This window comes from Elephas maximus, chromosome 4 (assembly GCF_024166365.1).
Source record: "Elephas maximus indicus isolate mEleMax1 chromosome 4, mEleMax1 primary haplotype, whole genome shotgun sequence".
NCBI lineage: Eukaryota > Metazoa > Chordata > Mammalia > Proboscidea > Elephantidae > Elephas > Elephas maximus.
Genome location: NC_064822.1, coordinates 105,584,689 through 105,612,635, shown reverse-complemented (window position 1 = coordinate 105,612,635; position 27,947 = coordinate 105,584,689). Strand labels below are relative to the sequence as shown.

The following is a 27,947-nucleotide window of genomic DNA, read 5'->3' as shown; positions in this document are numbered from 1 at the left end:
TTTAGTATTTTCAAAGAAAGAAAATAATTCAAAATATTGATAACCTCGAGGACCAGAAGACTTTAAAATGATACTCATTTTATTTAATCCAGCAGTTTAAATAAAAAGCTACAAAAGATGGGAAAGTTAGGAGCATTTTGTGCATCTAAAGCCAAAGACAGCCCTTGCTCCTGGCAGACCATATGGTCTGGTTCTTGATGGTTTTGCTTCCGGCAACACCAAGTGCAGGGACTCAGCTCCTGGCAGAGAGAGGGGTGTATGACTAGAGCTGCAGACAGAAAACTGAACTCTGCAGGTTGCAACATGTAACGCATACTCTTGAAATTGTACTTGAACTTTACCTTTGACAGAAAGTAAATATTTGAAATGTTGCTTCAGTATTAAGAATGCAGAACCCATTCCCTTTTGGTTTAAAAAAAAAAAAATTGTTTCCCAGGCTTTCTCCCTTTTTGAGTCCTGAAATTCTAATTTTTATAGAGATCATCTTACAGTACAGCAGCATTTGGAATAAATCTTTGGAATTTCCTTTACTTAATGATCAGCAAATGAGAAATGTGTTGAAAACAAAACAAAAATATGTGGACGGAGGGTGTCCTGCCAAACCTAACCTTCCCCTTGGCTGGTGACCTTCATTTCCAGACAAGACCTGCTCCCGTAGCAGAAGTATGTTATGAGTCATATGGACGAGGTTGATGTTAATACAACTGGGTTGAGGATGATGTGGCAAGGTTAGAGTCACTATAGCTTATTGTGGTTTTTATTAAAATAGATTTAATTAATAGTTTATTTTTGTTTTCATTAAAAATAGATTAATTAATAATATGAATAGCTGACTAGAGATAAATTATATTAAACACATACTGAATTTGCAGGAAACTATGTTCCTACTTAAGGGGCTCTGGTGGCACAGTGGTCAAATGCATAGCCGCTAACCAAAAGGTCGGCTGTTCAGACCCACTCAGCCATTCTGAAGGAGAAAGATGTGGCAGTCTGCTTACAGAAAACTTACAACCTTGGAAACCCTGTGAGGCAGTTCTACTCCTGTAGGGTCGCTGTGAGTCAGAATTGACTCGATAGCAGTAGATTTGGTTTTTTTGGGTTTATGTTCTTACTAGTGTGATACAAACTTCTTGGCTCTGATTTCTGAAGTGGCTTTTTTTCCATCCCAAGAGAGGTTAAAAAAAATTTTTTTTTAAATGATAGTTTCACCTTCTTAAACTTTATTGTTAAGTTGATTAGCTGTCCATTAAATATAAAGTTTTAATAACTATTAATGTTGAATTCAAAAGCGTGCCAGGTGTTTTACTTGCCTATCATATGGGATTTCACCTATCTCTCCTGCTTCAAGTTATCTAGAAATCAGTTGAGATTTGCATGATAGGACCTGGTTGAAGGCTCTCATTACAAGCTGAACAAACATGATATACTGTGTACATGCACTGTGTCTGGTAACATTCTGTGACACCAAGTAGCTTCCTCTCAAGTTACTTTTCCAGTCTTAAAAACTACAGTTTATATCTTTAATTGGAAATCTACTCTAGTACTTTATTAAAAAACCTGTACCATCCACTCTTTGGTAAGTGCTGGAAATATATGGATGGGAAGTCATAGTCTCTGCCTTCAGTGAGCTTACAGTCCATTGGAGGGACAGTCACACAACAGTTTGATAAGCATTGCAATGGAGGTGGGAACAGAGGAAGAACTACCTAAAATTATGTAGGAGAAGTTAGGTGGATTTCCCAGAGGAGATTTCACTTAAGCTGGGTCTTGAAGGAACAGGCATTTGCTAGACAACAGAAGGACGAAAGGGTAATCTGGGTAGAAGGAACCTCATTTACAATAGCATGGATCTCACAGGTAGTTTGCTTTTTCTGGAGGTAAGGGGTGAGGCAGAGAATTCCCAGAGAAGGGGCTAGATAGGTAGGAACCAGATCTAGAATAGGTCTTCTGTGATATACTGAGCACTTTGAATTTAATTTGGTTTTAACTAGGAGTGATAGGGAATCCTTAAAGAATTTTGAACAGGAAAGTCACATAATCATATTTCTGTTATGGGATGATTACCTTGGTAGCAACATAGAACCCAGATTGGAAGGTGAGGAAGAAACAATTAGAAAGTAATGCCGTAGTCCAGGGAAAAGGTGATGACCATGTGAACCAAGGCAGCAACAGCAGGGATAAAGTGGGATGGAGAGGGGAAACAGCAGGTAGTACCGTCAGGACTTGGCAGTTTGGAGGGACACGTCATTGTCATCTGGGATATGATGACTCCCTTCCAGTAATTGTTCAATCTAAGTTATAAGACTTGCTGGTTAAGCTAGTTGGGCAATGATCATTAACATAAAACATTACCTACGTAGAGTTAGTTTTCCCTGGGCACTTGTGAATATGTAGTAGTTGGTATTTGTAAACAGCAAAAAAAAAAAAACCCAGTGCCGTCGAGTTGATTCCGACTCATAGCCACCCTATAGGACAGAGTAGAACTGCCCCATAGAGTTTCCAAGGAGCACCTGGCATATTCGAACTGCCGACCCTTTGGCAGCAGAATAGTCTAGAAAATTCTTTGGGATATAAAAACCAATATAAAATTTCATCTCTTCTGGATTTTATTTAAAAAGGAGGTTTGCAAGTCTCTTTTCTGAATATTGCATCAAGTGTTTCCCATCTTCTCTGCAAAGCGTATTTTTAAGTTTTGTTTTCTAAACAGATGCTTCGAACCCAGAGCCCAAGTGCAGGTGGAAGGAGAATCTCTGAAAACAGGTATTCTCTTGACGACTTGGAGATAGGCCCAGGTAAGGAGAGAGTTCCATGTGTGAAGTCCTCTAGGAAGTGCTAATTAGTAGCAATATCTTTTGGCCGCAAGGCCAATGCTTTTAAAAGAAGAGTGGCAGATAAGTATTATGCTCTTTTAAAAACTATCTATATGGGATCAAATTGACAGCAGCAACTGGAAAGATTAGATAGGATTCTCAGGGGGCAGTGAGTTTATGTTGATGCAGGAGGAAAAACTCAGAAAAGGAGAGTGAGAATGGTTGCATAACTCAAAGCATGTAATCAGTGTCACTGAATTACACATGTAGAAATTGTTTAATTGCTATATGTTTTGCTGTGCATATTCTCAACAACAACAACAGAATAAATTTTGTAAAATAGTTTAAAAAAAAAGGAGTGGCGGAAATTAAAAGGAGCTCTGTTAGATACAAGCCATTCTGAAATCACATTGCTCTCTACAAATAGCTCATCTGTATTTTTAATCCATCTTTGTCAGTGATAACCTGTGGTAACCAAAGAGTACCTTTCAGCAGTTACAAGGGAAGTGCTACAGAGAGTTTGGGCTCCGCAGTCATCCAGGGCATGAGGGTTTCCATGCATGGGCAGTGTCACCTATCAAGATTGGTTATCTTTTATTATCAGTGGTAATCTAAAATGCCTTTAGAGCAGAATTACTATTTTAGAAAAGAGCATGTACAGACACTTCACAAAAGAAAAAAAATATAAGGAGTAAACACGGGGAAAATCATCAGCCTCCTAGTAATCAAGGAAATAAGAAATGCAAATTGAAACTGCAATTGAGAGCTCATTTTTTTGCATGTTAAATCAACCAGAATTTTAAAATATGTACTAATCATGGTAAGGGGTTCTCCTTTTAATGTTGGGAAGTGAGTGAATATTACCTTATAAATTTCTGATTTCTTTCTTTGTACTTTTAGTAGAAGAAATCAGCCATTAGATTGCAATAGCCCAAAATTTAGAATCTTGAAACCATTTGAATCGCATTTTATCTTCTGATAAAGCATGTTATTTGCATGCTTTCAGGTCAGTTGTCATCGTCTGCATTCAACTCGGAGAAAAGTGAGAGTAGGCGAAATCTGGAGCTCCCACGCCTGTCAGAAACCTCTATAAAGGATCGAATGGCCAAGTACCAGGCAGCCGTGTCCAAACAAAGCAGTTCAACCAGCTATACAGTATGTGTTCCACATCATTTATTTATTTCTCATCCAGCAAATGTTCACTGAGCACTAGAAGTAGGCAATGTCTTCCAGACCCTTACCTTGGAGCCCTGGCTCATCCCTGGTCCTCTGATGATTATTTTCCCCATAAACCTTACCCTAGCTTCATTGGGAATCCTGACCATGTTCTAGTCCTGATTTTGCTTTCCTGGGCCTCATTCTCACCCCACTCATTTGTGTGTGTGTGTGTGTGTATGATGTTACCATCCGGTAATGTCATTGAGAATTTTCCTGGCTCTTCTACTTAACCTTTTTTGTTTTGTTTTGTTAAATAAGTAGCATTTTATAAATTTTCACAGAAACATTGATTTTATTTTGTTTTTTGAGGGGATAAAGGGAGAATATCGGAGAGATATTTGATATGTTCCACATTAATGTGGGGACTTTTTGCAGTATTTTTATTGAGATACAATTCATATAACAAAATTTATATGTAAATTTTGAAAGTGTACATCCAGTGATTTTTCCTGTATTCACAGGGTTGTATAACTATCACCATTATCTGATTCCATAAAATTTTCATCACCCCAAAAAGAAACCCCAGACCTGTTAGCCAAATCAAAAAAACCAAACCCATTGCCATTGACTCGATTCCGACTCACAGGGACCCTGTAGCGACCCTATAGGACAGAGTAGAACTGCCCCATAGGGTTTCCAAGGTAGATTCGAACTGCTAACGTTTTGGTTAGCAGTCATAGCACTTAACCACTACAACACCAGAGTTTCCCCATAGACCTGTTAGCAGTCACTCCCAAATTTCTCCTTCCCTCATCCCTTGGCAACCGCTAAGCTAATTCTGTCTTTATGGATTTACTTATTCTAGACATTTCATATAAATGGAGTCATACACTATATGGTCTACTTAATCTTTAATCTTTATTATGTAATGGTTTTTCTAAACAGAGAGCATAGTGGATAAGAAAAAGGGAAAGAAATGACAGAAAGATGACATGCTCAGTAAGCACAAAAATTTGGTATTCTAAATAGAATGGTCTGTTTATTTTGTATTCTACTAGGCTTAACTGGCAGGCTGACACTATAAAAAAAAATAGAACTGCTTAATTGAAGTTACCTTTAAAAAATACCATTTACTCATATACACACACATACATGTGTATGTGCCTTTCAAACATTTGTTCCTTCTAAGATTCCAAATTACAAACCATTAATCTCTTTGATGTCCTAAATTTTTAACAAAATTGGAAGAATAGTATTGAATTTTACTTATTCTCAGGCAGATTGAAATGTGCATCCTGGGAGTTAAGCCTTCTTTTCTCCACATTATTAAGTATGCATTCTCCCATCGCATCAGTAGCTAATTCTCTGGGCAATGGATGATTTCATCTTGATTCTTCACTGTGGTTTTAGAAGAGATGATGTGTGTAAGTCAGTAGCAAAGTAGGCCATCACAGACTCATTATTCACTGTAAGTGTGAAAAATGAGCAAACTTAAACTTCTCTTAGAAAGCAGGTCAGGAGATACAGAGAGTAGGTGATCTGTGGAACCAGTCCTTTTGCTGCTCCTCAGCGCCCTCCTGCTACAAATATTCCAATCAAGTCATTCCCTAAGTGAAAAAACCTGTTCAGTGACTTTTTTTTCATTCCTAATAGTTTTGGTTTGGTTTTTTTTTTTTTTTTAATAGAGTCTCTGCATTGCAGTTCTCCTGCTCTGGAAATTTTAAGAGTTCAAAAGTCTTTAGGAATTCTTGTAAAAAGTACACTTTTATCTCATCCCAAAAGAATTTCTCAGGCGCCTTAAGAATATGGTTGTAAGAAAGTGCACACCCCTGGCAATAGTTCTGGAGGCTGGGGTTTGAGATAGGCTCAGGAATGAGTTGGGCTGTAATGTTGTGTTCTTCAGTGCTGGCTGCCAGCTCCTCCTCATGGATGCACCTCCAGGAACTGTATGCCTTAATATGGAATACCACACCTGAGTAAGCCAGTCACACTCACACTGCCTTCATTGACCCTGTGGCCATAAATTGTTGAATTTCCTCCTCATGTGTAAAGATGCACAGAGAAGAGAAGAGTACTAGATTACTAAATTATTAGAAGACTACAGGAAACCCTATGGGGCAGTTCTATTCTGTCATATAGGGTCGCTATTGATTTAGAATTAATTCGATGGCAGACAAAACAACAACAGGTAGAAAAGGAGTTCCTGAGTGGCTCAAACAATTAACATATTCGGTTGCTAACCAGAAGGTTGGAGGTTCAAGTCCACCTAGCATTGCCTCAGAAGAAAGGCCTGGCAATCTTATTCCAGAAAATCAGCCATTGAAAACCCTATGGAACACAGTTCTACTCTGACATACATGGGGTTGCCATGAGTTAGAGTCAACTCAGCGGAAGCTGGTTTAAAGGTAGGAAATGTCCATATTCACCTACCTATATGTTGATTTTGGAAACCCTGGTTGCGTAGTGGTTAAGAGCTATGGCTGCTAACCAAAAGATTGGCAGCTTGAGTCTACCAGGTGCTCCTTGGAAACCCTGTGGGGCAGTTCTACTCTGTCCTAGAGGGTTGCTAGGAGTCAAAATTGACTTGACAGCAATGGGTTTTTGGTTGTTTGGAATATGTTGATTTTGAATCTAATAGATAAAGTTAATTTCAATATTCTGCCCAACTGTCCGTTACAAGAAAAAGAAAATGATTATACTTACATAAATTCCATGCTTTTTTATGTCAAGGCTCTGTTATGAGGTGTAAAATAAGGTATGTAGTTAATAAAATGTATGAATTTTATGTGAAAAACATGTTTTGAAAGTCCCATAAGAAAGATTGTTTTCTGGTATCATTAAATGTATTTTTGGTTTTTGTATGTATACATCATCCCTGTCTCTTTTTCCAGGCCGGGCATTTATTTATATGGTCAGTATATTTTCTTAATTATTGGCACTTGGCATCTTCTTTCCTCTGCTCCAGAATGGTCTTTTCTGATAAAACTCACAAGCTTTGCATTCCCACAAGCTCTGCTGCTAGAAGAGTGAATCACAAGAATGTGTTTGTCTGTGTTGATGTGTGTGTGTATTCTAATGAGCATCCAGTTTTAGACTAGTGTACAAATACTTAACTCGGAAGTATGTGTCCACAAAGCTGCTTTTGTCATTTCACTAGTCTACGGGTTTTGCTCGTGAGAGTTAGGGGGTTGATCTGACCTGACACGTCTTAAAAGAAAAATTATTTTAAATGTCCCAAGTTTTCTTAATAGATGTGCTATGAAGAGAATGGAATGGTGAGAATTAAAAAAAAAAAAATCACAGGTTTTTTTGTTTTGTAGAGTGACTTGAGAGTCAGTGCTAGTGAAATCAAAGCTCATAAACTGGAACAAAAGGAGAATGTGCCCCCAGGTCCTGAAATCTGCATCTCTCATCAGGATGGAGAAAAGGTAGGTTGAAAAGTCTGATGTCCAGTTGCAAAGGAAGCATGTGTTCTAAATTAGATACTTAAAATTAGAAACAGCCCTAACTCTAGAGCTGTAGAGTGTCTGGGAATTTGGTAACAGCTGCCAGGACAGATTGACATTTTTCAGGTCACATAATTTCTGTTGGAGAGCTCTGAAACGTATAGCTGACCAAACAGTGAGCCTTCACTGGAAAATTCTTTTGCTCAGCAAATACTCAGAGGGCAGAGAGCTAAAATCTGTTTTGATTAGAGATTTATCTTCAAAGTACTTGTATATTTTTAATTTAGGTATATATTTAAAACATTTTTTGTAAGAAAATCTTGTTCTTTTTTTTCAAAAAGTATTTCGAAAGCTAGGCACTATACTAAGCTTAAAAAAACTAGACCATTCCATGTGGTCTTTATCTGCAAGGAAGCTAATAGTTCAAGAGGAGACAACAGTAACAGGTCGGCCATCCTAAAACAATGTAATGAGTTTGGTGAGGGGGCGTACAGGGCCACCGAGGCTCAGATGAAGGACATGTAACCTGACTTCCTCTCGAAGATCATGTCTAAGCCATGTCTTAAAGAATGTGTGGGAATAGGCCAAGTGAATAAGGAGAATGTTGAGTAAAGAAAAAGAAGAACATTCCAGGCAGACCCAACATGTGCAGAGGTTTGGAAACCAGAGATCCCGGTACATAGAGCATGAGGTACTTAGAGGCAGAATGAGAGATGGGTAGAGAGTGAGGGCCAGGGTGAGGTCTTGAAAAGCTTTTTATGCTACCCTTAAGAGTTTGGATCTAGCTCTGCAGCAGTGGAAAGCCACTGAAGGATTTTAAGCAAATCACATTGTGTTTTATGCATTAATCATTAGATGAATGGTTTAGTTTGAGTAAGTAACAATATTTATGTCAGATGAGGGTATCATTTTCTCTTCCAATCCGGTACCCAATCTTTTTGGTCTTTCTGTCAATATGATGGACACTCTGGTAGCATAGTGGTTAAGAGCTACAGCTGCTAACCAAAAGTCCGGCAGTTTGAACCCACCAGACGCTCCTTGGAAACTGTACGGGGCAGTTCTACTCTGTCCTATAGGGTTGCTATGAGTCGGAATCGACTCGATGGCAGCGGGTTTGGTTTTTGGTTTTGGTCAATATGATGATCAAATATTAAGCAAGATAAGAAGAAAGAGCTTTCAGATCTATTATAGTGATTAATCTTAGGAGAAAAAAATCACTGCTCCTGATGCCGTTCTTCAAAAAAGATGGGTCAAGAGCAATAGTTCTCAAACTTACTTGACTACAACACATTTTGAAAAGTGTGATGTATTAACAGAATACTAACGGGAATTTATGAGATAACACTGCACCCTTGGATCAGAGTAGATACACAGAAAAAATCGCCTTATATCAGTGGCTGCAAAATTCGATTCATAGAATGGAACAGAAAAAATTTTTAGAAAAATTAAATCACTATTTTATTTTAAAAAATTACAAATGTATATTAAAATAAGACAAATACTTGGCAGTCATGTATTACATGATCACACAGTCCTCAGATAAAATTACATACATCCTTGCAACAATGGGCTCATGAATGAGTCTGTAGATCACATGTCATTTATCAAGTGTACTCTCATTAGGCTACCCGGTTTTCTCAGGCTTGGCATGCCATTTTTTAAATGGGAGGCTATTAAGGATAACTAAGTACATTTTTTTTAAGTACATATGTCTGGTATTTGTCTTAGATTCCCTGTGCTGCTATAACAGAAGTGGGTGGCATCAAAGAACAGAAATTTATTTTCTCACAGTCCTAGAGGCTAAAAGTCCAAATCAGGGTCTCAGCCATGTTGATTCCTTCCTTGTCAGTAGCCCCAGGTGTTCCTTGGCCTTCCTTGGCTTATAGACAATCCTCACTCGGCATCTGTCTTCTCCTGTTTGTGCATATCTTTATGTCTAATCTACTCCTAATAACTCAGAAGTTATTAGACTTAGGACTCACCCTTGGGGACACAGTGGTTAAAAGCTCAGGCTGCTAACCAAAAGGTCGGCAGTTCGAATCCACCAGCTGCTCCATGGAAACCCTATGGGGCAGTTCTGCTCCGCCCTGTAGGGTCGCTTTTTATTAGAATCAGCTTGACAGCAACAGGTTTGGTTACTTGGGTATGATCTGAATAACATAACAAAGAAAACTCTGTTTCCAAACAGGATTATATCTGCAAGTACAGTGGTTAAGATTCCAACACATATTTTGGGAAGACACAATTTAATCCATAATAATATTTTTTCTTACAAACCGTAAAATAGAAGTTTTAAGAGAAAAATATTCCCGGCATGGAAATTCCCCCATCCACCCCAGGAGCAGAGTTTGGGAAGTAATCATCTGGAAAATAATGCCTGTATAGCCCCTAGATCTAATTTCATGTTTCCTTGTTGATTATCTTCATGCTAATTTGAAACTGGAACTCTGAGCTAAACTGGAGGATCAGAACATTTTAATTATAGCCTAAAAGGGCATTAGTGCAGCTGAATCACAAACTGGGGAGTGGGTGGGGAGGAAAGGGGATAAAGATAGTGCATATTCTTTGAGCATATCCTGCAGGTTTATAAACCCATGGCTGCCTTAAAATTCGCAAGATTTATCAAAACCTCTGCTTTCCTTTTAGCTGTTTGCCTAGCTTTTGTTAACCAATACCTAAGCATTATTTGCACTTTGGCTTGTTACAAAACGACGTTAATGCTAGAGCAGACTTGCCTGAAATGGAATATTTTGTCAAGGTATTGTTCCTCCCTTTCTCCTCTTATGAATGAATTTGTGCTTTCCTTTAATGAAGTGTTTGAACAGAGTCTCACATGTTCTGGCCTGGTTGTTCCTGCAGTGAAGTCATCTGGTTGGGCATGTGCAATGATATCATAATTGGCATTAAGTTTACCCTGCAGGTTCAAGGCCGCCATATTAGAGATGAGAGAAGAACATCCTGGGGTGGATGTACTGACTAATTAGCCAGAATTGAAGTGTTTTTTTATGGCCGTACAAAACTTTCAGAAAATTTATTCCATATCTTTAAATGAGATAATGCATATAAGGTGATTAGTCGAATACCTGGCACATAGGAAGCACTCAATAAGTGTTGGGTGTTATTAATCGGTTTGTTTTATGCCATGTCAGAATTCCTGTCATGAAAAGAGAGTGGTTGAAAAACCAACTGTGCTGAAAATCAGGTGTGGTCAGCCAACAACTTAATCTTGATTGCAAATTTATTCATTCAGCGTGGCCCCCAAAACCCCTGACATCTGAATTAAAGACTATTCCATGAAGGGTCCACACTGGGTCACCTATTGATCTTTTATGATTTTGGGTGTGGAGGATAATACAAGGAAGGCACAGGGGCCAGCAGAAAGCAGGGAGAAAGCTAATAGAAAATTCTTTTACTCAAATTTTATGGCTTCTGGGAAAAAATACATACCTACGCATACGAGCTGCCATCTTGTTAAACGCTGCAATTTGGAGACTGGGATTAAAAGGGAAACTATCCTTGAAGATAATATCTAAGGTTAGTTTTAGGTAAATTTGTTTTCTAATTATCAAAAAGTCTTCTGTACTGGCAAGCTTGTTTCACCAGAATGCATTTGGTTGGGATATAAGGAATTGAGGGGGATGGAGGGAAGAGTAAGTATAGCTCCTCTATTTGAAGACTTAATCTTGCCTTGGAGTGAGTTATGGCGGGCTTTGCTCTCCCTGATGGAGGGTTTTTGTTTTGCTTTGTTTTTGGAGAATGAAAGGATATGGTTTAGAAGCTCTTTTATAAAGGGAGATGATGCACACTTTTGGCAGTTGAATGCAGTCTGTTTCTCACGTTGCTCTGTAATTGAGAGGCATGTTAATATCCTCATAAAAGACATTTTGCTGCCTCTTGTTTAAATGCTCAGCTGTTCTGATGCCCGTTATTCCCCCCAGGCAGCCAGTGACTGACTGGAGTCAGCAGGTTTTTATGGCATTAACAGCAGTGTGCTCTTTTATTTTTAATGTGATTCCTAATCACCCCCTTTTTTGTAGGTTTCTGCAACTGAGAATAGCCTGGCATTCCGCTCCTCCCCTGCTGACGATGACTCCCGTAAGCATTTGTTGTTAGAGCTTGGAGGTTAAGGTCCTTATTCCTCATCCTGTATTTCTTTAGAGAGTGTCCCCATTACTATCAGCACCGAGAAAGTAGCATATCAAATCCAACAATTTAGCAGATGAAATTCTTCACTCGGTTTTAAGGACTGATGCTTGCATACCCTTCACACATTTCATTGTTTAGAGAGAAGTGTTAAGTTCAATTAAATATGATTTGCTTGGGGCAAATGGATACTTTTGATGCTTCTCTCCTTGCACTTCTCCTGTCTTTTATACGAAACCCTTTCAGGGTTAAAGCTGTATAAACTTTTTGAAGCTTTTTTTTTTGAAGTTTAATTTTAATAGAAGTTGACCAAGAAGGGTTTTATTCATTTATAGCGATAAAAAATTGGAATTTGAGTAACCTAAAAATTTTTTTTCCTACTCATCTTTTTTTTTTTTCTACTCATCTAAATATGTAATCTACCTTCTAGCCATTTTCTAGGCGTTTTCCTGCTGAAAGAATACTGTGCTGAATTTTGTTACCTTTTCATCCTATTTTGGAATCATTCTGAGCCTCATTTCTCCCAAAGACGAAACCTCTGGTTTTTACTTTACTATGTCCCCTTTTGATTCTGATTTTCAGTGTATTGTTTGGAAATACATTTATGGATTTCTAGCTTCTCCCCAGGCTAACTAGTTTACTAGACACTAGAAACTCTACAACTAAAATAGAAGTATGAGCTAAGAGATTTCTGGTAAACCCTACTTTTTTTTTTCTACCTTAAAATTGCAGAGAAAAACTTGCCTGCCTGAATCCAAGAACATTCTTTTGCAATCATTTTTCTTGGACTAGAAATGTTTCTGAGTTTTTACTAGGTTTGCAGAACACTTTTTTAAAAAATAAACCTGAATCTTTTAGCAACTCTAGATTTTAAGGAATTTTTATAGTTCCTCAGTGGCTGTGTAAATGACTTTTCTGTGCCTCTTCCTAATTCTATAGGATGACTATGGTGGCAGGAAATAACTCACTCTGGTGGCATTTCAATGATTATGGGAAAAAAAAAAAAAACATTGTGGCACCCTTTCCCATAACCTTCATCTATGAATCCCTGCTATAAGACTGATCAAAAAGAAAAGTGTCAGATTACACACACAGAGAGTATGACATTTCTGCCCACGTATCCCCCCATTGCCCGACTTGAGCTGAAGCACCTCGGAAGGAGTGATTGGAAGTGCTAGCTACCAAAAGCTGTAAACAGCCTTTTAAAAATGACAAATGCTACAGAGCAGAAGGTTCTTTATACAGGGTGGTTTGGAGTCACGCAGTGTGTGGCCAAGGGTGAGAAAGTCTTCTAGTTGAGAACTCAGTTTGTGAGAGGACCTGAGAGGGTAGCTTTTGGTGTTAGAATATTTTTCAGCAGGTAAGCTGTGTTTTTTTTTGGTGTTGAAAAGACCTGTCTTTACGGGGATTGCCTAAACTTTGCTTTTGGGAGGAACCCTTTCTGAGACTTCTCATGAGATGTGTAAAATGCTTTTCTTTTGTAACTGAACCAGGTAGCTCCCTGGTTAAGAGTGAGATCCAGCAGCCTGTCCATCCCAAGCAGCTGACTCCGGATGCCAGAGCCTCCAGCCTTTCTGAAAGTTCTCCACCCAAAGCAGTGAAGGTATGATGGCTGTTCGTCTCTGCTCTGATCTTTTAGATATTGGTTTACTGGTAGAGTGAATTGCACCTTTTATCACTAGCCTGCTTTAACTTTCCTAAGAATGACAATGCCAAATAAGTGTACGCTTAAGCTGGTCATTTTCCCCGGAAATCTTGTTCTTTTGTGCCGGGGGGTAGGGGGGACATTCACTAATATCTCAGTCTGAAAGCTGGAAAGCTGATGGACATTTTAAGAAAATCTAACATTAAAGAAAATAACCAGAAGTTTTATTTTTTAAAGAATGTCCAAGGTCATAAATTGTGAATGGGTAAAAGCCCCAATATGGGAAATATGAGACATCTGTTAAACTATAATCAGCCTATCAGATGGAGATATGCAATGTCACCTTAAAGATGGTGGTGACTCCCTGGCCACCTGACCATAACTTGATTGGTTGTTAGCATATTTAAAGAAAGAATGTGTCCATCGGAATGGGGTTGGCAGGTTCATTTTCTGTAAAAATGAGCATTCAGGTAACACGCTAGGGTATAATATCAGATGTTAGAGAAGGTACAAAATTTTTGTATCCTAAGAAAGTTTTACTTAATCTGTGGTCTCCTTTTATTCCCTATTTTTTAAAAATGGAAAAACAGTCCTTCCCTTTCTATGAGCAAACTTATATTCCCAGAAAAAAAAATAAAAAGTTTATTTTAGGCTCCTTAACTGACCTGTTTTAATTGCATGCTTTGCTAACACAGTGCTAATTTACCTATTTGGATTAGTAACTGAACATACCCACACTTCTTTAATGTCTTTCTCCTCTGGTGCTCTCTTAAGGCGCTTGTTTTTTTTTGTTTGTTTGTTTTTTCCAAAAATTTTGACTTTTGAGAGAGACTCAGTAGGTAGAATTAGTGTTGAGGTGGTTTGTGCAGCCCCAACCTCATGCACATGTCTACCATGCCTATATTTCCCAACTGTGTGCATGATCGGTCCTTTGATGGAGGTTTTAGTGCACAAAAAGGACGAAGAGAAGAGGACGTAGATGAGGATTTGGACCAAAAGAAGGAAAGGGAAGAATCCAGGACTTAAAGAATGGATCAAAAAGGGGGGAGAAGATAAACATAAAAATTTTAAAGGAAGTAGAGCTGTATGAGGAAAGTGAGGTTTATTGAAAAGGAATAGAAAGGTGAGGAGAGTAGCAAAAGAAAGCAGGTAAAAGGAGAACAAACTGGGTTATAGTGATTGAATCTGCACATGTATTCAACATGACGCTCTCTTCTGGCCTTGAAGATCTGCTCGTACTGTCATCAGCCCTTCCTTTTTCCACATGTGAAGTCCAACAAAGTAGCAAATGCCACGGGGTTCATTTCCTCTCCAAAAGCAACCCTGCTCAGATGCAAGTCCTTGGGTTGTGATTCTGAATCAAGAACAGCTAGTAAATCTGATTTGGCCACAAATTCTGTGTAGCCAAGGGGTCTGGGGAAATTCCATGGCTAATTTAAGAACTAAAATCTGTTCTTGAGTATATTTGAATTACTGAGCCTTGCTTCCCTCGCTCAACTGCTACGCCAGACCTTATGGTACTGGTTGGACCCTTGAGGTCATTCCTGATTTAGACAAACCCTGGGGTCTGAGTGCTGATGAAAGATGTGGTGGTGCCGAGGAGTGCATCTCACTTAGATCTTCCCTGGCACACCAGGGGAAAAGATGGAGGTAAAGCTCTCTCTGCACCTGTGCCAGGCCTGTGCCTAGTTCTTTGGTCCTGGTCACTCAGCAGTGCAATGCAGTTAGACCTGCCTTCAGCAGACACTCACCTCAGGTTTTGCACATTGTCTAAAGACAGGAATGTACTGGCCTGGCATTTCATGTTTGTGTCTGTGGTCCAAAATCCAAATGGTCATGGTGTATAGAGCCTTGATGGGACCCAGTCACATCTCCACTTTTGTTTACTGACAGTTTATTTTCTCTTCCTCGTAGTTCCCCTTACATTCTACATACAAGATACTTTAGTAAATGTTTATAGCAAGACCTGCTAGCATAACTGCTCTCATGGCTATAGGCCCAAAGTTACTTCTCCACTTTAGGAAGTTCCATACAACTAAGAATAAACGTGTTCACTCAGAGTAGATTTTCAGGTCCCATACTTCCTGGAAAAAAACTGTTCCTTAGTGCTTGTCTGTCTGCTATTGAAAACAGGACATCTAAGGTAGAGATGGAATTCATTTCAAATTTTAGCTAATTAAAGTAACAACAACAAAAAGTGCTAGTCTTTGAAAGTAAGGATTTTGTATAATTTGAATACTGGCCAGATAGCTCAGTTGGTGAGACTTGGTGCTACTGAAATTGAAATTGCAGGATCAATCTCAGAAAGGGTATTATTCTGGGAACAGATCTCAGTGGATCCTGTGAAAAGGGTCAGGCCCTTTCTACTTTCTTTGACAGATCAGAAGCCTCTTATACTTTGCCATCCCATTCAAGAGAAGCCATCCTTTAAATGCGTGCATAGGAGAGGACAGGGGAGGAAAAGGGAAGGAGATGTTACTGGCCTTGGTGAACACCCACTTGCTCCACTGTGTCCAGAGCAGCCCAGCCCCAGGTTTCCTCCGGCTGGTTCTGCTAATGGCTGTGGAGAGAAAACATGGCAGACTGCATGAGAGGACACACATTACAGTGCCCTCCGCGTGCCCTGCCAGCTGGCCCTCCCCCTATGGACGGGGTGGGAGGTTTTATGCTATTTTACAAAGCTATCAGAATTAGGCTAGAAGGGCATTTAGAATCTTTTCTCACCATCTCCAGTATTATCGCTTTCGCGGAGCGCTGACCTTTCCTCTACATGTAAGCAGTCTATTTAAAATATAACGTTCCCCAAAATGCTTTCGAAAAGAGTTCCTCAGAAAACCAGGGGGAGGGTTAAGGCTGCACAGAACCAGCTGAACCATTACTGTGTGGTGAAGAAATTTGTTTTATTACCAAGATGTTTTGTACAAATTGGAAAGAGAGAATGAAAGGCATTTTGTGGTATGCAGCCTAAGGAATGGAGGCCTGACATCAAAAATACAGATTTTCCTTCTGATTTCACTGTGTCTAAGGGCTGGTGGCACAATGAGTAAGTGCTCAGCTGCTAACCTAAGGTCAGCAGTTTGAACCCACCATCAGCTACATGGGAGAAAAGACCTATCTGCTCCCAGAAAGATTTACAGCCTGTGCGGAAGTTTTACTCTGTCATATGCGGTTACTGTGAGTTGGAATCAAATGGGTGGCACACAACAAGGGCTAGTTAATGTCACTACCTGTTGCCAGCTGCTGTCCCCTTCCCACCCTACACAGGCACACCCTCCAATTGAGGCCTTTATTAGACTAAAAAATATACGTAAGCGAGTGCAATAATGTAGATGAAACCATGCAAATGTATTGGAAAAATAGCTTTAAGTAGGTACTGATCAACAGAGGGCCTATAATAGCCCTCATATGGGAATGACATGACATTGCTTATGAACATCAATTATGTATATATGACCTCATTCATTCCTGAGTATCCTGAAGATATTATCTGCATATTTTAATTTGAAACAAAGTGAAGACTGTTGTTTGTTTAAAATGCTATAGTGAGATTATTTTCATTTAAGTTAGCATCTCTTCTCTTCTCCAAAGAGTTTCCTTTAGTCCTGAAATTTTTTAACACTCTGGGACAATTTAGAAAATATGCTCCTGGTTTGTGAATCAGGAGTTTTGAGTTTTAATCCAAAATCTGCCTACTGACTGTGTGAACTTTGATAAGGCCTCTGACCGCCTGGTACTTTAGTTCCTACATGTAAAAAATGGGGGGGAGGGGGGGAATGAAAAAAATGTATGTGTATATATCTTCTCTTAGTAACAAAAAATATAATGTAGAAAGAAAAACTACCTAACACTGTAATCCTGGCAGTGTTTTCACGACTGTGCTAAGTCGGAGCATGCCATGAAGGCAGGGGCAGGATGTACACCAGCCCCGCCATAATGGTAGAGATTTTTGGGCACTGACTATGCTTCCTGTTGTCTGAATAGACATGGGAGCAATTACAGAAAAGTGGCTGAGAGCCCAGGACAGAGAAAATAAAGGGAAGGCACAGCCGCAGCCACCATGAGTTGGCATATTACCATGTTGGGATCCTCTTGTCTTTGTGAAATGACAGGGGCCCTTGGGCAGCTGCTACATAAACCTTAAATAATATTGAAAAGGGTTTATGTAAGAAATGAAGAAAAATAATGGCAATCTGATAGGTCTGGCCAGTTAGAAGCTTGAGGTTAGTTGTTTGAACTAGGAATCTATTAACCTGATGTTACAAAGGAGGAATGCGTTTTCACTTGTGTGGGTAAAAGCTCCATTAGAGAGGGCCATTGTGGGTCAGGTGTGGGAGGTGGTAAGACACTAAAGAATTGTTAATGAGACACTCCTTGTGTGGGATCTGGCTTATAAAAGCTCTGTCTCCTGGACTGGAATATGTTCCCGCCTCAGGTATATATAAGTGAGGCTGATTTTGCCACGACTAATAGAGTAAAAAAAAAAATTTTTTTTTTTAATAGAGTGACTTGAAATAGAAAGAAAATGTGCCCTTATTCTTGGGTCTGAGTCTACAACTCAGTTTCAGCTCAGTTGCAGTAAAAAGTTCCAAGCACACCAAAATGCTGTGTATTCACTGGAGGTTCCTGTTTGTCTCTTCCAGCTTCTGCTTCCTGCTCCTGGTACCTAATTTCTGCTCCTGCCTTCCGCTTTCCTCCTAATGTGAGCTCAACTTTCAGCTTTCTCTCAGGTTCTCCTTTCTATTCACTGGGCTGAACCCTTCACCTATAGTGTATCCTCTGTGTATTTGTGAAAGGTGTTCTCTGTGTCCCCCCAGACACACCCTTTTAGCAGAATAATGCCCATTTCCTCTTATACGTGTGAAATTTATGTCTCCTATTTTGTCTTCACTTATTAGTCTGTTTCAAATGTTAAAAATATGGAATCTGTCCTGCAGCTAAAAAAGATTTTCAATCTGATAAATACATTTGTCCCGTTACTTTTACATTATGTGAATTGTGCTCTCTCCAATGGCTTCAATGGTACTATTATACCCAATTTCAATCCTGCATGTTCGTGTATCTCCTGCTTGCTAGACAAGAACCCAGTTCTTTTAGAGAAAACCTAATTAAAGCTATGCAAAGCTATCTCCACATAGGTCCTATCTTGCCAGAAGTGTCCATATAAGGAAAAAAAAAAAAAGAATTCTAAGCTCCAAATAATGCCTTAATTACTTCCAACACATTCAATACAATCCTGTTCAGTGATTCATTCATTTAAATACCTCCCTTATGTTTGGCCTGTGCTCTTTGATTCTTTACATTTCTCTTTTTAGGACGCTCCTCCTAGAATGAAGGGGTCTATAAGCTTACTGTTTCCACTCAGTTCTGCTCCTTCATTCTTAAATCCCTTAGATGCTATTTGGGAGTTTACCACTAATTTTAGTCAACTCCCTTACATAGATCATCATCTTTGCTTCTATTTTATACTCATTTTCTGCTCTCATTTCCTGTCCAATTATACTTGGAAAACCATTCCTATTTTTTGCTCTACCTCCTAGTGATTCACGTGGCAAGTGAACCAGCAGTCTGAAATTTTTATGGGCTTATTTTCAGGTTTTTTCATCAAAATTCTATCTTGCCTATAACCTGTTTAGGCTTATTGCTAATGTTAGATTAATTATTATTAACTGTTCAGGTCCTGGGGACTAATTTGCATTATTTACCACCATGCATTTTCTGGCAAAAGCCAACTCTGCTCTTGGCAGCAGAGGGGCCAGCTTGGTGCCTGTCAGAGCTTCCTGGCCATCATAACCTAAGCTGCTTCCCATCTGCTGGCTGAAGCGTTTATGTCAGGGCAGGTCAAGGGTTACTGTCACACACTAGTGACCCCTTCCTTCCTACCCCCTCCCCATAGCCATGTAACCATTTCTCATCATGTAAAAACTTATAGTAATATTTTTGGAATTCTGGCTTTCATCAGTGCTACAATACCAACTATTTTATGCTCTTTAGGATTGGGTTTACTAGGTAAAACAGCTGTGCCCACCTTTATTCCACATGACAAGCAATTCATGAATTTCCAATCTGTTATGACCTCTGCCTCCCAATTGCGTTGTTTTTATTCTCCACAGGATTTTAAAAATATTATAGAGCCTATAGCTTTATTGGGCTTAGGTTTCCTTCTAGAATCTTAATAAAATAATTTGTCTTTTATAAATTGTTGCATTTATGTGTCAGTTTTGATTCATTTAAGCAAATTATGCCTAGCTGATTGAGCAAGTCAAGATTATAAGCAGAGGGGAATAAAAGATGTTTGCCAAAGTGCCTTTTCCTAATTCCCAAAATCAAATGCTCTTTCTCTCCTTTGATATGTATCCCCTTCAGAGTCTATTCTTATAATAATCCGTCCTGCTTTTTCTTGACACTTGAATCAAACTTCTTTCTTCTGTGTAATGACGTTTTCTCCTAATTTCCCCATCTCCTTCTCCAAACATTGTGTGTGTGCGTGTGTGTGTATGTGTGTGCGTGCATGTGTGTGTTGGCTTGTCTAAAACTTTCTCTGCAATCCAGCCCCAGTTCCACCGGCCCTTTTTGGCTGTTATACTTAGGCCAACCAGACAATTTGGGAAAGGAATTCAGGGAAGCCTCTTGGCTTTAAAGAGTCAACTGATAGAATTGTAGCAGGCTTAATGTTTCTATGAGAATTGACAGACCAGCTAAGCAAGACCTTAAGGCTACAGAGTAAATCCTAGGGCCCATCTCAGCAAATCACTAACTCATTTACTGTCTATGCTAGTTAAAGTTGTCCTTGTCCTTTTCCTAGAAGTTTCAGGCACCGGTGAGAGAGACCTGTGTGGAATGTCAGAAGACAGTCTACCCGATGGAGCGTCTCCTGGCCAACCAGCAGGTGTTTCACATCAGCTGCTTCCGTTGCTCCTATTGCAGCAACAAACTTAGGTAAGCCAGACCAAAACAAGCCATCCCTGTATAGTTGGACCTCTGGAGGAAGTCCTTGGCTTTTCAAGCACTTGTGCTAAAAGCTATTGTACTAATAGTGTTCTGTTGAAGGCCCTTGAAAAAAGTAAAAAGCACCATTTAGTGACAAGTGTTTCATATCAAATGATAGTAGTGTTTAGAACTTCTTGGTACATTGATATATTAATTTGTATGTTCGAACTGAAGCTTAAGTAATATGGACTGCAGGTAAAACCTCCTGGAACTTTCGTTATATATATTTTCACCATGATTAAAAAAAAAAAAGAACCTCCTGTGATTTAATTTAGTAGACTGTTTTCCTTCAGTATTATAGAATCATAAAGTTAAGAAATCTCAAGAGGTGACTTGCCTAGGCCCTTACTTCAGCATGTCCTAAGCACTATGGAAGTGATAATAATAGCCCCTGAAGAACATCGATTTTTCTGTGTTGCTTCATTTTATTTCTGAGAAAATTATTTTTATGTATCTTTTTTTTCCAAGTAACTCAAAGCATGGATATAATTGTAACAAATTGAGGAAATATTCCCTGTTAGCTCATTTTAACCATAAGATGTTAGAGAAGGAAGCAACCAAGATGTCACTTCCTCCAGCTTTCCTTCCAGAGCAAGCATCCCTTCTGACATACTCTTGAAAGATGGTCGAGAATCTACTTAGCCCTTCTGCGAGTACATACAACAGCTACTTCCAGGGTTAGATAGCTCTAGCTGGACAGTTTTCCCTTACATTGAGCCAAAGCATGCTTCTGTAACTTCCCACTCATTAGTGTTTTTCTGTATTCATCTTTTCCCCAAAGCACATTCTTCTAAGTTTTTGAATTTTTGTATTTCTTCTGTGAAAATGCTATGGTTTTTATTGTTGTTGTTAGTTGCCATTGAGTCAATTCTGACCTACAGCGACTTTACGTATAACAGAGCGAAACATTGCCCAGCCCTGCACCATCTTCATGATCATTGGTGTGTTTGAGTACCATATGTCTATTTCTCTGCAGGAGACACCAAATCTCCTAAAGTCCTATCCGGCACTGACTTAATAGAGAAGCCTTACCTCCTGGCTACTGCTCACCATTTTCCTATCGACCATAGAGCTAGTAGCATTTATTGAGTGCCAGCTGATAACAGAGCATTATACCAATTCCTGTAGAGATAAGCTTTTAAATTATAACACAAATGGGAAACTAGGAGGAATATCATTGTAAGTAAGTTTAAGTTATAAATACTAAGGAAATGTATGAGTGATCCAAACTAGGTAGAATTACCTAGGAAAGATTTCCTGGAAGAAGTAATTTTTCAACAGTTTCAACAAAGGAGAGTGAAATCATTTGAAAAGGGAGAGTATATACCAGGTGGAAGAATGACTTACAGAGGTTCAGAACTAGAAGTAAGCATGTGCTTAAATGTGCTTTAAGCACAAATGTTCTTAAAATGGGGTAGAGAATCCTAGGTGATTGATGTGCTTTTAAAGATATTTTTCTCACTTAGCATCTTCTGAAAATACTAGAATTGGCAGATTTTAGCCTGCTGGTGTAAATAAAAGCATGCAGATTGCTAACTTTATGCTTCTTCTTTTAATGACAGTCTAGGAACTTATGCATCTCTACATGGGAGAATCTATTGCAAACCTCATTTTAATCAGCTCTTTAAATCTAAAGGCAACTATGATGAAGGCTTTGGGCATAGACCACACAAGGATCTGTGGGCAACCAAAAATGAAAATGAAGAGACTTTGGAGAGACCAGCCCAGCTCCCTAATGCAGGAGAGACTCCTCAGAGCCCAGGAGTAGAAGATGCCCCCATTGCTAAGGTGGGTGTGCTGACTGCAACTATGGAAGCTAAGGCTTCCTCTCAGCGGGAGAAGGAAGACAAGCCTGCTGAAACCAAGAAGTTGAGGATTGCCTGGCCACCTCCAACTGAACTTGGCAGTTCAGGAAGTGCTTTGGAGGAAGGGATCAAAGTGTCCAAGCCCAAGTGGCCTCCCGAGGATGAAAGCAGCAAGCCTGAAGTGCCTGAGGACGTAGATCTGGATCTGAAGAAGCTAAGACGATCTTCTTCACTGAAGGAAAGAAGCCGCCCTTTCACTGTAGCTGCGTCATTTCGAACCACTTCTGTCAAGAGCCCCAAAACCTTGTCCCCTCCTGTCAGGAAAGGCCGGAGCATGTCTGAGCAAAGTGAGGAGTTTATAGGAGGAATAGCAGTAGGAAAGAAACAAGTAGAAAATGCCAAAGCTTCAGAGAAGAATGGGAATGTAGGAAAAACAACCTGGCAAAACAAGGAACCTGAAGGAAGAGAGGCAGGGAGGAGAAGTGAGGAAGTTCATGGTTTTGAAATGGGGAGTGAGAATCTTGTAGAAAATGGTGCAAACTTAGATGAAGACGATGAAACCCTCCTCAAACAGCAGTCTCCTATAGAACCCAAGTCTCCAAATTGGTCCAGCTTTGTAGACCACACCTCCACCAAAGAATTCACGACTCAGAGTCAGAAATCCCAGGATGTGGAGTTCTGGGAGGGAGAAGTGGTCAAAGAGCTATCTGTGGAAGAGCAGATAAAGAGAAACCGGTACTATGACGAGGATGAGGATGAAGAATGATAGATTGCACTGGTGCCGGGCCTTGAATTGGTGTTAGTGAGCCTCTGCCCTTTGTCAGAGTGATGCACAGAACCACGTTCTCTTAGGGTGAGCTGTCATTTATGTGGAAGTAACTTTGAAAAAGAGGTCTTGCTTCAAAAAAACCCCATACTGCAGCTTAAGGGAACCAGTTCTGTTAGAGACAGCATTACTTAAATCCTCTGTTTCAGCAGTGATGAGATACATACAGTGCTTTAAGGTTTTATAAATACAAGGGGGAAAATATTCCAAATGATATAGTCTGGAATCTGCTATATTCCCAAAATGCATGTTAAAGTAGCTAGGTAATTAATAGTGCACTGTTATGCTACAAGTACTATTGTGTAATTAGGGAACATGCAGAAGGAATTTAGGGGCCTAAATATTATGACTGAATGCACTTTAGTATAAAGGGCACAGTTTGTAAATCTTTTAATGAATACCAATTCAATTGTTTAGTATTTGTCTTCTGAGAGATCAAATATTTAGCCTTTTAAAAAAAATTTTTAGGTTAATTTTCTTACACAGATATATAAGGGAGAATTTATTGCTTTGCATTCTCTGCTCTACATCACGCCCTGAACTGGATGATTGAGGTATAACACAGCCATCTTTTCAGAGCAACTTTTGAAGGAATTGAAGAAGCAACCCACATGCTTTGGTGCTTGGAGAGATCCACTGCCTTCCAAATACACTATGCTGTTTGCCAATTTGACTACACCCCAAGTGATTGCTTTCCTCTCTGCTGGTATCTGTGCTTCTCATAACTTACTGAAAGCTGCAATATTTCTGTAGGATCTTTTGGATCGCTGTTCACCATGTTCCTTGTTAGAGCACAGGGAGGCGATTCAAGGAGGAATAGTGAAAACAACTGCCTTAATCCATGAGCTCAGACCCCCAAGCCCTGTATGCCACTTCTGATGTCCCCTTTCTGAGATGCTAGGTTTTAAATACTTACCAACTCTGAAATGTATTGATTTGGTAGTAGACAGCATTTCCAGGGTGCAATTAAACCAACTATAGGCCTTTTTTGGGGGATGGTTTTCTAGTATTAAGATTTTGAAACATTATAAAATTGAGCACATTTATTGTACATAGTTGATATTACAAATTGTATGTGTGGCGGGGAGAGATGTTTTAAGCTACAGGCTTTTCTTTATACTGCATTTATAGAGATTTAGCGCTAATATTTTTTAGGGATGTAAAATATTCTGCTTTCTTACAGTCTTGCTTAGCCTGAAACATTTTTATTCAATAAAGCTTTTAATTTACATTTGAACTTTTCGGTGTTCCTTTTTTTCTTTTTCTTTTACCAATGTTACCTACTTTTACCTTAGCAGTTTGGAAAGAAAAGGCAAATGGGACTGGAGTTAGGGAATGAGAAGCGCTGTAAATACATATCACCACTAGATGGTAGTGTTGGGCTGATCGTGGACTACGATTCTTGGAAGACAAGTTTTTCTGGAAAATTGAAAGCAACTTGGCAAGAGAATTAATGTGTGCATTCCAAATGAGCTGTTTGTTTTACCAATGCAAAATCCAGTGGTGGGTTTTATTGTTTATTTTACTCAACATTTAATAATTCACCTTACAATTATTCCTAACATGCTAAATGAGATTTCCAAATGCCTCTGCTGAAAATGGACTTGTTTACCACTCTAGGCAGAAGCATATTTGGTTGTTTGATTTCCTTGCCTATAGAGGCAACTGCCCCAATTGTTGAGGCTCTTTTTTTTTTTAATGGTAGGATTGTTGTTGTTTGGTGTGCCATCGAGTCGATTTTCAACTCATAGCAACCCCATTTGATAGAGTAGAACTGCCCCATAGGGTTTTCTAGGCTGTAATCTTTATGGGAATCGACTCAACGGCACTGGGTTCTGGGTAATCTTTATGGGAGCAGATTGTTAGGTCTTTCTCCTGCAAAGTCACTGGGAGGATTAAAACTGCCATCCTTTCAGTTAGCAGCCAAGTGCTTAACCACTGCACTACCAGGATAGGAGGATATATTTCCTTGGAGATAAGCATGCTTTCTGAGTCATCTGTTACATTTTGTAGGGTCATTTTGTGTTCCAGGACTTTCCTGGCCTTCAGAGTGGATGGCAGGGTACTACTTTTTCCTCTTGCCCCCACCACAGAGTGAATGAAGTCCTTTAGAAGTCCCTGTTCACTGAACAGTTAATCCAGAAGGCCCTGTTGACATTCATAAAATATCCAGTCCTGTGTTTGAGTTTAGCTACCCTCACTGCATGACTCATTGTTTGCTCTGTAATCACCCATACGGTACTCATTATATGTTTTGATTTTATACAGGGTCCGAGTGCCTGTGCCCGGCATTTATGAATATCAATTGAGTATGTCAATTGGGGACTAAGATTACCCTTAGAAGAACCATTTCCTGTGCCTTTCAAGACATAAGATAAACATATCACTATAGGTACAGAGGATAGAAACAAGGAGCAGAATCATAATCGATATAAGTAAAGGATGTCCTTGTCAGGAAAATGACCAGATAATCCTAAACATTCTTAGAAAACAACCTGCAGCCAAACTGTTAATCATTTATTCTTCTCTCACGTGTTTAAATGACGTCAACCTTGTTTGGACTTAGTATGTCAATAGTGGGAGTTGGATGGTGTGTTAGTTATCTAGTGCTGCTGTAATAGAAATACCACAAGTGGATGGCTTTAACAAAGAGAAGTTTATTCTCTCACAGTCCCGTAGGCTAGAAGTCTGAATTCAGGCGCCAGCTCCAGGGGGCAGGCTTTCTCTCTCCGTGGGCTCTGGAGGAAAGTCCTTGTGATGCGTTGGTCTTGCCTTGATCTGAGAGCATCTCAGCGCAGGAACCTCAGGTCCAAAGGACACACTTTGCTCCCAGTGCTATTTTCTTGGTGGTATGAGGTCCCCAACTCTGCTCGCTTCCCTTTCATCTCTTGAGAGAGAAAAGGTGGTGCAGGCCACACCCCAGGGAAACTCCCTTTATATTGGATCAGGGATGTGACCTGATAAAGGTGTTGCAATCCCACCCTAATCCTCTTTAACATAAAATTACAATCACAAAATGGAGGACAACCACAGAACCCTGGGAATCATGGCCTAAGCAAGTTAATACATTTTGGGGAGGACATAATTCAATATATGACAGATGGTGTGAGTTTTTCTGTTGGGGAAGCAGGGAAAGGGGCCAGCTTGGGACTTGAAATGGTTAAGGAGACCCTCTTTTTGACTGCTGCAGAACCAACTTGGTTCCAGCAGCTTGCTGATCACATCACCCCTGACCAAAGCGACAGCTGCACCTAGTTTGTTTTCATTACATATATGGGGAGCAATATGTTTTCCAACAACCAAGAGGTTGAGAAATGGTACACATGTGTTTTTTTCTGGGGCTAGACTTGTGTATAGGGTCCCTGCATGCCAGCTTAGCACGTTCTCTATTCCTTAGAGCTCTGATTTAACTTCCCATGGGACCAAGGGAGGGTTTACTTCCTTTGAAAATGTATCTTGAATATAATTGCCACTAAGCTATTGCAGGATTTTGATGAAAATGGCTTCAGGTAGATGTTCTCAGACCGGCACCAGTGGCATCATCTACGAATTTATTAGAAATTAAAAATGCAAATTTGTGGGCTCTTTACCCCAACCTACCGAATCAGAATCTCTGGATGGGGCCCAGAAAAATGGTTTTAACAAACTCTCCACATGATGCTGATGCACGCTAAAGTCTGAGAACCACTGAACTGCAATACCTCAGGATGGCTGCATTTTTTTTTTTTTTTTTTTTTTTACCCCTTCCTCTCCTTCTGAAACCCTTTAACATCTGGCATAAGCATGCCTTACTGGTTATAAAGTTACTTTACTTGTCCTTGGGCAAAAGGTTGAGATTTCATTCTGTTTTTTTTTCAGGTCATACTAATTAGCCTTTGGTAGTTAACGTCCTAGCCTGATTTGAACAGATAGCACCCAGGGTTCAAGGTTTTCAGGCAATTGAGGGACAATTTGGAGTTTTGCCTTTTGAAAGCGCCTAGTCTATGGCTCCCCTCCCTGTATGTTGTTCCACGAAAGAGTTCAATGTTCAATGTGGAAACCTAACATTAAGACCGTTTGCAGGATAAGGGTTCAGGGTTCTAGAGTCTAAAGGCTTTCTGGCTCAGAAGCCCAGCACTGCAGCTTCTTAGCTATATAACCTTGGGCAAGAGCTGCTTGACCTGTCGGGCTCAGGTTACTTAACTCCTAAAATACTAGGGATAACAATACCTACTGCCTAGAGTGAAGAAGTGAAATAACTTGGGTAAAACGTTCGGCGCAGCACCTAGCACACAGTAAACCTCATTAAACACTGCCCATCATTTATTTTTCTTTTGCGTTTGTATTTTCCTTTGGGTGTCTTTTTTCAGGTTTGCTTTCTTCCATTTCCTTCATCAGAATAAAAGGATAAAAAATTCATTTTCCGAGGAAAGGTGATTATAATTTTTAAAGACTAAAGCAGTGAAAAGGGCTTAAGATCATGCAGGGGCACGGAGGGAGGAAAAGGTTGGCAGGAAAAGAGAAAAACGGTGATGTAGAAGGCAGGGTCTGCTGAGATGGGGAGTTAAGCTCTGGCGGGAAGGCGGCTGGGAATAGAGAAATAGGCATGGCTTGGCTGGGAGCGGTGACGGATTTGAAACGTCTGGCGGCGCAGCGGTTAAAGCCTCAGCTGCGAACTGAAAGAAAGGGGCGGTCAGAACCCACCGGCCGCTCTGCGGGAGAAAGATGTGGCAGTGGCAGTCTACTTCCCTAAATATTTACAGCCTTGGAAACCCTATGGGGCAGTTCTACTCTGTCCTGTAAGGTCACTATGAGTCGGAATGGACTCCACAGCAATGGGTTTGGGTTGAGAAAAAGGAACGTCCCCCTAAAGGAGCTAGCCCTGGACTAAGGGGCGTGGCTGTGGCTGGAAGGGCGCGTGAGGGATAAGAAGCTGCCCCAGACCAGCAGCGAGAGGCGGGGCCATAGTTGGGCCGGTGGGGCCTGCGGGGTGGGGCCAGGGCTGCAAGAAGGCGGGTCGCCGGAGGGAAAGGGCAGGGTCCCAAGGCGATACGGAGACTGAGTCGGAGGCTCCGGAGGGGGCGTGTCCCCACAGAACGGCTGCTCTGAGGGAGGTGGGCGGGAAGGCGGGAAGACGGGTTGGGCGAT

The 27,947-nt window shown here is 40.1% G+C and overlaps 1 protein-coding gene across 3 annotated transcripts in view; it reads left to right on the top strand.

Annotated features, from left to right (window-relative positions):
* Positions 1-24,054, top strand: part of LIMA1 (LIM domain and actin binding 1) — a 101,609-nt gene extending 77,555 nt beyond the window's left edge. For 2 of the 3 annotated variants that reach the window (XM_049883098.1, XM_049883099.1), the window contains 7 exons: positions 2,708-2,792; positions 3,817-3,965; positions 7,289-7,396; positions 11,452-11,509; positions 13,051-13,160; positions 20,005-20,138; positions 21,752-24,052. In XM_049883098.1, coding sequence (XP_049739055.1) covers positions 2,708-2,792; positions 3,817-3,965; positions 7,289-7,396; positions 11,452-11,509; positions 13,051-13,160; positions 20,005-20,138; positions 21,752-22,760 — 1,653 coding nt within the window. In that variant the 3' untranslated portion in view covers positions 22,761-24,052. Of the gene's footprint in view, positions 1-2,707; positions 2,793-3,816; positions 3,966-6,859; positions 6,880-7,288; positions 7,397-11,451; positions 11,510-13,050; positions 13,161-20,004; positions 20,139-21,751 lie in introns of those variants that run through there. The other variant, XM_049883100.1, reaches the window with a different exon arrangement.
* The last annotated feature ends 3,893 nt before the right edge of the window (positions 24,055-27,947 follow it).